Source organism: Apiospora phragmitis, assembly GCF_038363925.1.
Source record: "Apiospora phragmitis strain CBS 135458 chromosome Unknown utg000007l:1.0-2108841.0:1.0-2111359.0, whole genome shotgun sequence".
In the NCBI taxonomy this organism is placed as follows: Eukaryota; Fungi; Ascomycota; class Sordariomycetes; order Amphisphaeriales; family Apiosporaceae; genus Apiospora; species Apiospora phragmitis.
This window is the reverse complement of record NW_027117405.1, coordinates 1,147,286-1,158,924: the sequence shown is the minus strand read 5'-3', so window position 1 is coordinate 1,158,924 and position 11,639 is coordinate 1,147,286. Positions and strand designations below refer to the sequence as shown.

The 11,639-nt window shown below is 53.2% G+C and overlaps 4 protein-coding genes across 4 annotated transcripts; 2 read left to right on the top strand and 2 right to left on the bottom strand.

Moving 5' to 3' along the window:
• Positions 1 to 1,280: 1,280 nt before the first annotated feature.
• On the bottom strand, positions 1,281 to 2,280 carry PG994_007325 (uncharacterized protein; the record flags this gene model as incomplete). The annotated part of the gene is made up of 3 exons (XM_066858734.1): positions 1,281 to 1,859; positions 1,889 to 1,998; positions 2,100 to 2,280. The coding sequence occupies 3 exons, from the start codon at positions 2,278 to 2,280 to the stop codon at positions 1,281 to 1,283; spliced, it is 870 nt and encodes a 289-aa protein (XP_066715676.1).
• Positions 2,281 to 3,636: 1,356 nt separating this feature from the next.
• Positions 3,637 to 4,567, top strand: PG994_007324 (Class I glutamine amidotransferase-like protein; the record flags this gene model as incomplete). Its single annotated transcript, XM_066858733.1, has 3 exons — positions 3,637 to 3,744; positions 3,797 to 4,024; positions 4,166 to 4,567. The coding sequence occupies 3 exons, from the start codon at positions 3,637 to 3,639 to the stop codon at positions 4,565 to 4,567; spliced, it is 738 nt and encodes a 245-aa protein (XP_066715675.1).
• A 1,308-nt stretch (positions 4,568 to 5,875) lies between these two features.
• PG994_007323 (High-affinity nickel transport protein nic1) lies at positions 5,876 to 7,239 on the bottom strand (the record flags this gene model as incomplete). Its single annotated transcript, XM_066858732.1, has 2 exons — positions 5,876 to 6,423; positions 6,483 to 7,239. 2 exons carry the CDS (start codon positions 7,237 to 7,239, stop codon positions 5,876 to 5,878), a joined length of 1,305 nt encoding a protein of 434 aa, XP_066715674.1.
• A 2,618-nt stretch (positions 7,240 to 9,857) lies between these two features.
• On the top strand, positions 9,858 to 11,420 carry PG994_007322 (uncharacterized protein; the record flags this gene model as incomplete). Its single annotated transcript, XM_066858731.1, has 8 exons — positions 9,858 to 9,988; positions 10,057 to 10,219; positions 10,287 to 10,373; positions 10,451 to 10,611; positions 10,685 to 10,702; positions 10,768 to 11,061; positions 11,199 to 11,211; positions 11,277 to 11,420. 8 exons carry the CDS (start codon positions 9,858 to 9,860, stop codon positions 11,418 to 11,420), a joined length of 1,011 nt encoding a protein of 336 aa, XP_066715673.1.
• Between the last annotated feature and the right edge of the window lie 219 nt (positions 11,421 to 11,639).

Sequence of the window (11,639 nt, the reverse complement as noted above, 5' to 3'; positions counted from 1 at the left end):
GCCGGTCAGTGACTGTAGAGATCTGCGGCTCACGACGTCAGCTTGCTGCAAAGTAACCCAATAGCATTTGGTGAACTGTCCGGCGTGGGGTTTTACTACATGAACTGTCGGCTGACTGAAGAACCGTACGTACACAGATACGCGCCTACATCGATACGTATCGTCATGGATGCATCCTTCACTCCGTTTGACACATCATGAAAGCATTACCCGTTACGAAACAAATTGCACGCCACTTAGCATTGCAAAGTGCCAAGGAATTGCACGCACTCCCGTTGCGAAGACAATACCCGTTGCTAATCCATGATCTGACGACATATGGTTACTTGGTCCCGGCCATTCCCGGCCATTCCTGCCCATTCCTAACTGAGGAGTGGTTTTTCTTTTGGCTGGATTGAGCCATGTGCAGCTCTGGCTCTTGGTATCCTGGTTGATCCCCGTCAAGCTCTACCGGGTATCCTCCCTTTTGCATGGCTGCCACCCCCTGGCAGGCCCTAGATCTGATCGAAGACCAATCTAGTTGAAGACATGCCCCTGTTAAGTAATAGTGCAAGGGCAGTTACATCCCGTCCTACCCAGGCCCACCTAACCGGCAATGGCGCAAGAAGCTGGATGGTGTCGAGTTCTGGCAGGGAGATGGGGACTGCCGGCTTCATTAACTTGCAGTTCGAATACAAATGAACTCTGCTGCAACATTATTGAAAAGGAGATAGCGAGTAAAAGGAAACACTCAAACCAGACCACTGAACAACAGTACAGCACTGCTCTCGGTACGAGAGCATACCACACCTACTTATGTAGTAGGTACATGTTAAGGACCCGATTGCTTGCTGGATGTAGCTCTTCATCTCCACCTTCTTTCGGTTGGTGCCGGGTTAAAACCACTTTGATTGACTTTGAAGCAGAGGCAGACAGACGGGCGAATAGCTCCAAGAAAAGCAGTGTGGTCACATATCACGTCTGCCAGGACGGCCAGCACACCCTCCATGACATCAAGCCCCCCCTTCTCAGCTCCTCATCTTGGCCTAGGCTAGATGCAGTCCAATGATGGCAGTCGACTAGCAATCCAGATAATGTACAATTTATGCAACAAGCGTTGTGGCCACAGATGCATTGGCGACGTGGCAACATAAGGTCATGTCGAGATTTGCGAATAGGAGAACACGACTATCAAGAACTAAATTTTCATCACGCATCTCATATAGGTGGTATACAATGGGGTTCCCGTGATATCTGATATCTGACAGAACGGACACGAAAAAAAGGGTTAGCCCGGGCTCTTAGGGCATGCAAGTCAGCATACTCTTGAGCTTATCCCGCACTATAGTCTGCTTCTCCATCGGCGCGGTCGTCTTATCGGTCGCATCACCGACACTGACTGCGATGCGACACCCGCCCGACAAGGCGACATCCGTCTCGGTCGGCAACCGCGTGCTGCCGCAGTGGTCCACATCCTTCTCCGAGAACCAGCCCGGGTTGAGGCGCGTCAGGACCCAGACGAATTTGGCCGGGTCGGTGCAGTCGCCCTCAACCTTGGGCATGTTGACGTTCAGCCAGACGTCCTCGGGCAGGTAAGGGGCGCCCGACGCGACGACGGCGTCGGTCAGCTTGGCGGCGAGCGCGGCATAGACGGTCGACCGCTGGGGCACGGGGTCGGTGTCCCAGCGCAGGGTGCCCGAGGAGGCGCCCGAGAAGGCGAGGGCGGGCACCTTGGCCTCGTGCGCCGCGTGCACGGCGATGCCCACGGTGCCGCTGAAGGGGACCTGCACCCACAGGTTGGTGCCCACGTTGGGGCCCGACACCACCAGCTCCGGCGCCGCGCCGTTCCACTGCTGGGGGCCGAACGTCGACAGCCCGTACTTCAGCGCCGTCACGGGAACGAGTTGACCCAGTTCAGCCGCGGGTCGCTGGCGTTGGTACCCACGGGTCCGCTGTTGGCGGCGCAGCTGTCGTACATACAAGGTTCCTTGCGCGGATCGGGCTCTTCATCGCGCGAGCCTAGAAGGTTGGATATGTCAGTAAGTCTGTTCTTTCCGGTGCATGGCCACTGTTGAGATGCATCCATACAAAGTGGCCGTCGGGTCGTGACATGAACTTACCGGCTCCCGACTTGTTCTCGGCAGGCGAGGAGAGCACGACATCGTGGCCGGCGCCCTTGAGCGACTCGTGTAACGAGCGGATGTAGAGCTCGGCCCAGCCGTCGTCGTTGGACTGCAGGATCCGAATACCCTGCACACTGCCCGCAAGCGCCGATAGCGTGGTGATGATTTGAACGCGCATCTTTACAGAGTGAGGCTGATGTCTGACGGGCCAAAAACGAGAGACTGAGGCGGATGCGTGCGTTGGAAGAGCGAATGGAAGAGCTGTTGCTGCTATTCAACAACCGCTACTCGCAAAAAGTCCATTGTCGGCCGCTGCGCAAGTATTTAATCTCAGTGGCTCTAGTAGCTGCAAAGCCAAATACCAAGACTTTCGCGGACTTGATGGCCACAATTAGAAGGGTCTCCTCTCCCAATGGTACGTTATTGTGGAAGAAAAGGTCTAGTAAGCTGAGCAGCATCCATGGAATGGTTTCAACATCTTAACATCGCCACTTTATCCAGGAACTGGGCTGAAGCAGGGCCTGTGAATGGACAGCGGTTCCCGGTCGAGTCAGTTGAGCATCTATGAGACATGGGCCAATCAGGGGTGTGATGGTGCCGGCCCTGTGCGCGTTATGCGACCGTAGCAATCTAGAATTTGCCGAATTGCTATTTCGGGCCCATGAGGCCGCCAATACAGTAACTGTAGGTTACTACATGTACGTCCTCCGTCTTGGCTCCCCATTACTGCCCCGATGAAAGACTTGGATATTGTTCTACTCTTCCTACATAGTAAATGCTCTTCATGCTATTTATTTCTCCACAGTCTGCACACAACCTTGGAGATCCCATCTTTGTCATTGCTTGTCCCTACCTGTCAAAGGTTCTGGCCGGATCATGGGGCCTAACCTAAGGCAGTTGAGAGTTGAGCTAAGCTCGCTCTGCCCCCGCCACTGGCCAGGCACAGCAGCACAGCACCGGAGACAGCGGGCATTACCGCTGCCAGCTGCATTCTGAGCTCCATGCAATCAATGCATTCAGTTGCTGCAACCCACTGAGATCCTACCCCGCAATTTGATTTCAGAGAGGAGTGTCGCCATCTCTCTATTGACGGGGATACTGCAGGACTTCCATGTTGCCTCCTCCTCTTCAGCCACAAGACTCCGCTCTCCCCCGTCTCCTTTATTGTTAGATCGTGTTGTTCTTTTACATCTAACCTTCGGAGATTGCTTGTTCAGTGACCGCATAACTATGGCACGAGACCGATCCACATGGCCCAAGCGCTCATTGAAGACGAGCCGCTTGCAGCCTCAAATAGCAAATGTTTGGCCCGACGGTTATATCTCATAAGGTCCAGCGTGACTCTTTCCTGGCTGTTGGCTGAATTGCACAGAGATTCAACACATCTCTGATCAGAAAGCCTGCGAGGATATCTTCAACAGATATCTTCGGTGAGGCTTGACCATACCATTTACTGCAATTCTCCCGCCGTGCCTCTGTTTTGTTGAGCTCTGATGTATTTCAGGCCGTCTCGCTGCTTTTTCGTGTCGCCATTATGCTGTACCCATCATCGCTCCCAAAGGAGGACCCTCCTCCTCTCCGCATAGCCGTCTGCCTAAACTCGTACAACTCGAGGTTCCTGCCGGCAGTCCAAGCTTCGTACGTGCGCGCTCTCGGGCCGGGTCGCGCCGGATGCGCAACTGACCTTCTTCGAGTCGGCCAACAAGGGCGATTTTCCGGAGCCGGTCTTGTTCGACCTGATCGTCCTGGCCGGCGCCAACGTCGACGCCCGGGCGTCGTGGGACTTCATCCTGAAGATCCACAACTTTATTCGCACCGTAGTGGCCCAGTATCCGGACAAGAAGGTCGTGGGGATTTGCTGGGGCCACCAGACGATAAGTCGTGTGTTCGGCGCCGACATCGTAAACATGGACGTACCAGAGGTAAGTACTGCTACTAATGGGTTCTATTTACCCTCATATCCCGTAAGGATAAGGGGCACGAAAAGCGAAGAATTATAGTGTCACGAAGCTTGATCTGTTACTCTCAATACTGCAATTCTCTAATACAAGGACCTTTTGCAGATGGGAGTCACCTCTATAAACCTGACAGAGGAGGGCCGGAAGTTCTTCCCGCACGCCGCGGCGACGGGCGTCCTGCGTCTTCAACAGCACCACCGTCGCGAAGTCACCGCGGCGCCGGCGAAATTCGCCCCACTGGCCCAGGGGAGCCAGATTTTTCTCAACGACAACAACACCATTCTCACCTTCCAGGGCCACCCGGAGAAGGACGCCCAGACGGCACGGCTGCGGCTGCAGCACGACACGCCGCGCTGGTTCGGGTTCGACGCCGCCGCGGACGAGAAGGCCTGGGCGCGGCTCGAGGCCCGCATCGGGACGGCGCACGACGGCGACGCGGTCTGGGGGCGCGTCGTGCAGTGGGTGCGGGAGCCGTCTAGGGGGTTGTATGCGCCTCGGGCTGGTTGACAACCGAGGTTGTATGTAGGTTAGAGGGGTGTTTTTGTCACACGCGTCCGGGAGGCAGTGCGACCATACGTGCAGAAGATCACCCCGGACATCTAACCCCGGGCATTCCATCCCGGGCATCGCACCCCAAAGGAAAAGGGTTGTCCAAAATTGAATAGACTCCCGTATTGAATAGTCTTCTATATCCAATATGCATTAACATGATAATCGTCAAGCCGCAGCATAGCGACGCTTCTCACGCTGTGATCTTCTACGAATGACATAAGGCCGCTGCTCATGCCGCAATTCAGTACCAACCTTTTTATGCAGTATCTACGGCATACCTATGATGTACAGAAGTTCGGGAGAAAAAGACAATCGCAAATGTCTGTGAGTACTTAATAAATCGAACAAAAATGCAAAAGGAAAGGTCCGAACGTGGATCGAACACGTGACCTTAGGATAATCAGTGTACAAACTGCAATCCCACGCTATACCACTTAGCTACCGAACCCTTTGCTTAATGAAAGTAATTCATGTTATACTACACTATAGATGAACACGGCGGATGTAACAGAACGACTTATAAAAAGTATGTGTTCGTAAGCTAACAGAACTGGTGTCCTTAAGTAACATCATGACAAGATTGTATCGATGCATTCCTTTTGCTGTGGTCATTTCGGGCTATATCGCATGGATATTACCGACAGTCGCTGCGTTCTTGCATAGACCTAACTCAGTATGATTCACCTCCCTCCAGTGTTCGTGTATAAGTTCACCAAGTCTTTCCACAGGGGAGGCCATCTCTGCATGTTGTTCCCTCAACCAAGTTATTACCTGACCTCTATTAATCCATACTTTGAAGCACACTGGTATTAATTGGTATCCGAATGACAAGCGCGATTGAGCCGAAAGATGAGTGCCCCAAGTTCGAACCCAGGCTCGCCATTTCCGCACGACCATGAGAATCGTGTTCGCCCTCGCGTATCCATTCCCGAGGAGGCTCCGCCAAATACCGGCACGCCGATCGAGCTTTGAGTGTCCTAAAGTTTGATCATTTCACGAGAAAGAGGCGCGATGCAAAATGGTGCGTCAAGGAGATTGGTCATGTCACGCGTTATGGAATGTGGGCATCGCTGGCACGGGCTGCTGTAGATGTAATGAGGTTTATCTCTCGAAGTCAGTCATTATGATCTCTTAAGAGTCCACGATGCACCGGTGTCCGACGTTACTCTGCTGAGGCTTGGCCCTCTTCTCCCTGTGACTCTCCCCTGAGTGCATACATGTTCGAAGGTCAGGAGCGCCGCCCCACCACTGACTGTACCCTCCTCAGTGCGTCAAGCTCGGACTACCTGGCCTTTCGGAGACTGTGGCAGCCGCGCCCTTCTTCATCTTCGAGTCCCCTGCAGGGGGCGGAGCCTCAGCCGATGGCGAGTCAAGCGGCTCCAGCAACTCGGAAGTAATCACATCCGCCTCCCCATCGTTGACATTGTCCCTAAACCCACCACCACCGTCATCCTCAGGGTCTGACACCACACGCGCGCCGCGGCGGAGGTCCATCCTCCGCCGCCAAGGCTTGTACAGCGCCACGGACCCCAGGCCCACGACGAGGAACAGGGCGCAGATGCTGCCGCCGATAATCTCGAAGTTGTCGCTGATAACACTCAACCCATCCCAGAAGGAGCCCTCGGGCTCCGCCACGTTCTGGACCAGCGACAGCACCTGCACGACGCCGATGAAGGCTGACACGGCGACGGTGATGCCCGTCAGGACGATGGAGTAGTAGAGGATCGCTACCGTGTCTCGGGCGAACGCCTTGGAGCTGTATAGCGCCATCATCAGGGCGCCGTCGGTGGTGTCGAGGAGACACATGCCCGCTATAGTCTTGTTAGGAGGAGGGCCCCATCTTCCGCGTAAAGCTCGAGGGAAAACTTACCGGTGAATAAGAGGGGGAAGATCAGAATGACCCAGAGACTGGTCCCCTGCGCCCCTTGAATGCTCGCGATTCCCAAAATGGCAATCTCCGAGCTCGTGTCGAAACCGAGGCCAAACAGGACACCCAGCGGGTACATCTTCCACGGGCGGTCCACGATCCGGAAGAGCTTCCGAAACACATTCGCCATGAACCCGGCGCCCTCGAGCTGCAGATTCATCGCCGCATGGTCCTCGTCTTCGTCGCCCTCCTCCGGGTGGTGCGGGTCGGGCTCGCGGAGCACCTGGCGCAGCCGCGTCACGAGGCGGTGCAGCACCCAGCCGTTGCCAACGCACAGCAGGAGGAGGAAGGCGGCGCTGACGGAGGTGCCGACGATGCCGCCGACGTACTGGAAATTGTCGAACCGGTCGCGCAGCGCGCCCGACGTCGCGGCCACGACGATGCACGTGATGATCACGATGGTCGAGTGGCCGAGGCTGAAGAAGGTGCCGACGGTGACGGGCCGCTGGCCGGCGGCGATCAGCCGCCGCGTCATCAGGTCGATGGCCGAGATGTGGTCGGCGTCGAGGGCGTGCCGCAGGCCCAGCGTGTAAGACAGCACCGCCGGCGAGATCATGGCCGGGTGGAACTTCAGGACCACGGCCACGCCGATCCAGACGAGCACGTTGGCGGCCGCCAGCAGCGAGATGACCCGCGTGACGGGCGGTGGGAGGCCCTTGAGGCCATCTATCCTCCGCGGCAGCAGTCGCCAGCACGACATAGTTACTGGTATTAGAGGTCGCCGCTGCTTGCTGCTCAAGAAGTGGGACAGGCTTCTTCTGCGGGAAGTTTGCGATACCCGACTGGCGAGACGGAAGGAGATGCCAAGGTAGGTATCGAGATTCAATGCCGGTATCAACAAGCTTCTTACACCTCAGTGACCACACACCGGAATGTATTAGAATCTTAAGAACTATCCCGGTGATAAGCTTGATCTACAGGGCTACTCTACCCCTCTTCTCTTTCTCCCTAAGAATATCCGAGCATGCACCCAGCTCATCCGTCCATATACCCCTCCTTGATGCTATCTAACATCTAAACTACCCCACGTCATGAACAGTGAACTAAACCACCTTGAGGAACCCCACCACGAAAAAGAGCGATAAGCTTAAAACGAATCACCATACGGAGAAGTACCTAAGCTATCACATGAAATCCACATGAAATCATGACCAATAATAATGTCGTATTGCGCTGGAGGAGTAGACTTATGAGATATGATCTGTTAACACCAAACCTAGCAATTGATAGAGAGCTTGTCTCTCAGCGCTTCTTCCCCAGCTCTTCAGCCACAGACCCCACTGTTCGCCGCTGGTCACCGGTCATTGCCCCAACACCGCAGCTACTTGATTTCATATGCATCAGCTGGGTAATATCGCCTCAATATTATTATGCACATAATGTTCTTGTATTTACCAACAATTCGAGCTTGATAATGATCCGCAAAGGTAATAGCCTGGGTATACAATATGATTGGGATGGTAAGCATTGCCCGGGCAAGATGTGCTCAAAGATCGTCGGCCACCATCTTATGCCTGCATGCTTATCGCGCGAACGGTATGGGATCAAGGGCCTATAAGTCTGGTATACTGGTACTACTACAGAAAACTTCGACTGTCCTTGCAGCTACGCTGTTAATTCCCAACTTCTCGGAGCAGTGGGAGTAGGACCGAGAACAAAAACTTTGGTGACACGTAAAGGGATTTAGAGAAGTCCTTCTTGACAATGGTTATAGATAGTTGTTCTTCTTGATATATTGTAGCCACCTCAGATAAAACCAACCTTCTGGTGAGAAGGCACCTAATATGTAAGTGCGGTTCTCCTATTTACCCCTGAACATCCCGGGGAGGCGAAAGTCAACTCCGTGATGTTGGGTACTACAACCTTATGCTTCTTTTTGACGTAGCCCCAGCCATTAGTAGCGACCTCGAGAATCTGTCTATGAGTTCATTATACCTCCTACTTAAGACATATACACCTGTGAAGAAGTTTGACTGTTACAGGGAATTTATCTAGTAATATTCTCTTTAAATTAAGGAGTATAGCTTCATGTTTATAATAGAGATTACCTAGCTTCACATGAACTTCACTTCTTTCATATGCTACTTCGAATACCTTGGCCCTGTCTGTAATATTGTCCGTAGGGAAGATAACGCCATCATGTCCGATATACTAGGGCATGTTGGCTGTATATTCTAACTCTCACCAATACACCCTCTATATGAAAAATTGGCGACCAGATACGTTGTTTGTCTTTTCCTGAATCATGCCAGCCCAGCCCATCAGATGGAAGCAAGACTCACAAAGCCAACAATCCCGTGAACCATGGGGGTATCAGGCGTAAGTGCCGGATATGAAGGGCTTGGCTCCTCAGTCGAACAACTAGCATACTCAATATCATGATACGCTTTTGCCATTTCTTTACAACGTAGAGCTTGGCAAGTCAAAAACGGTAAGCCGAGGAACTAAACTTGATTCTTTGGCCAGATCGATATTGACTGATACCTCGTGTGCACTCCACTTCACCGAATCAGCAGCTGGAGTCTTACGTAACTTACCAGACACGGTGTGTGTGCCTTTGAGAGGGCCGCCAGAATATCTCGCACGTTCCCTCCGAAACCCAGTCTAGCCAGAGAGACTCGGCACGACATGTAGTCATCATACGTGGAAGGCGACCGCCAGTTTCCTGTTCGGGCAGCTGACTCGACGATCCGAATTGCCGCAGAACCCGAACAAACACAGTAAGGCTAGCGTCGTCTTGCATAGTATAGAGCTGGTATTGTTCTGCCAATCATGGTGCCAGTGCTGTGCACCTTCGCATCTCACAGCATGCGGGGAGACGAGGGAGGAGCGGGGGCAGGGTTCGGATAAATACTAGAGTCTTGCACGCAATGCGGGTTTTTCATGCCGCTGCAGCTGACTCCGGAGTCCTGGAACCCAAGCTCTACCCCATATGTTGATATCGAGATCCATAGTCCCATTCGACGGGGCAACGTGCATCCAGTCGTTTGCGAAGGGGTATATTAAGCCAAGACTTTGTATATTAGGACAGTGGTGCAACCGTAGATGCACGCCAAGCTTTCTCGACATGTCGACATGCAGCCGGGCAAAATACGAATTAGTGTCCCTATATGATGAATGAAGCATTTTGCTACGGTGATCAACATCACAAGGTTCTGCTATATCAGGGGGGCTAGGCATGGCCTAATCCTTCACATATCAGTGAGCAAACAAGACTTGCGCAAACCACGACAGAGTCAAGACATTCGCTTCAAGAAAGAAAAATCGAACTATCTCGATGGAACGTCTCATGATTTGGCACTGATCTCAGTGCAGATTATGCTCTTGATTAGCTTGGGTGCTGGCGATGCCGTGGATGACCTATGGGCCAAGGGTCTGTCTGCTCTGGACGCACAGCTAGACAAGTCACCGACTTGTACGAGAGCCAACCTGCGAATCCGAAAAGACTGGTATGTATAACCGTGAAAGACCGAGGGAAAGCTAGGCCTGTGAGAAGACTAACATAATACCTGACAAGGGGCGACCTCACTGATGGGGAGAAGAAGGCCTACATCACTGCCGTGCAGTGTCTCATGTCGGCGCCGTCTAAGTTGAATCCGACTAAGTACCCCGGCGCAAAAACTCGATTCGATGACTTTGTGGCTGTCCATATCAACCAGACGTTGAGCATCCATGGCACCGTCAGTCTACATGCAAACATCATCAAAGACGGTACCGGGAAGACTCACTGACTGACTTCCTACAAAGGGCAACTTCCTGTCGTGGCACCGGTACTTTACTTGGGCATACGAGCAAGCCCTTCGCACCGAATGTGGCTACAACGGAACCCAGCCGGTATGAGACCCCTTCCACCCCCCTAAACACCCAACCTTTATGCATATTATTACGTACCAATCAGTTTTACGAAATAGTACTGGAACTGGGCTCGCTGGACTACTGATATCGAGACATCCCCGCTGTTCGACGGTAGCGACCTCAGCATGAGTGGCAACGGCGAGAAGATAGCCCACCAAGGCCTCGGGGTGCCGACGGGCAATGGAGGTGGCTGCGTGCAAACGGGGCCGTTCAAGAAGTAAGTAACTCGCCAACTCATTAGACCATGCCTCCTTGAAGGACACACCTAACCATATTCTAATCTCTACTAGCATGACTGTAAACCTTGGGTATGTGTCGTGCCCCTTTAAAACATTAAATGTGTAGTGAAAGCACCAAGATGACTAACACCAAGACCCTCCCCGGACCACAGCCCCATGAGCCCGGCTATTAGCCCAGCCCCGAAAGCCAACCCACGCCGCGACGGCTTCGGCCAAAACCCGCGCTGCCTGCGCCGCGACATCAGCAACCAGCTGAGCTCGAAGTACCTGACGGCGCAGAGTATCGTCAACCTCGTCACGCAGAGCCCCGGCGTGGCCCTGTTTCAGAACACCATGCAGGCTCTCAACAACGTGCACACCTCGGGCCACTTCACCATCGCGGGTGATCCTGCGGGCGACTTCTATACTTCGCCTGGCGACCCGGCGTTGTAAGTGCTTTTTCTTGCTTTCTTTATCCCATCAATTTTCGCTAATCTTCAAATGTTGGATACAGTTATCTACACCACGCTATGATCGACAGACTTGGGCCATCTGGCAGATGCAGGACTTGCCTAATCGAATGCAGGTTATCGCGGTACGTACTTAGAAAAGAAGCCCGCTGAATAGCATTCACTATGACATACGGGACTGACAGAATTCGCAGGGAGGAACTTCGATGATGGGATGGGGAAGTCCGCTCCAGAAACTAGAGGACCCCGTGGACTTGGACGTCCTTGCAGACAAAGTGTACCAGATCAGCGATCTAGTCAGCATCGTGGACGGGCCGTTCTGTTACTACTACGCTTGAGCGACGCGGGATGGGGATCTATGGTCAAAAGGGGATGGGGGTATTACCCGAACATGCAAGTGACCAGATGTGGGGTTTACGGGCATTCATGTATAAACGCGGAGTTTCATTCTATGCATGTCGGGGATACGGTGCTTATCAGAAACAGACGAATTGATGCTGACGATCTTTGCCGACGTGATAGTTTTAAGAATTGCGGCCGAATAATTGACCACCTTC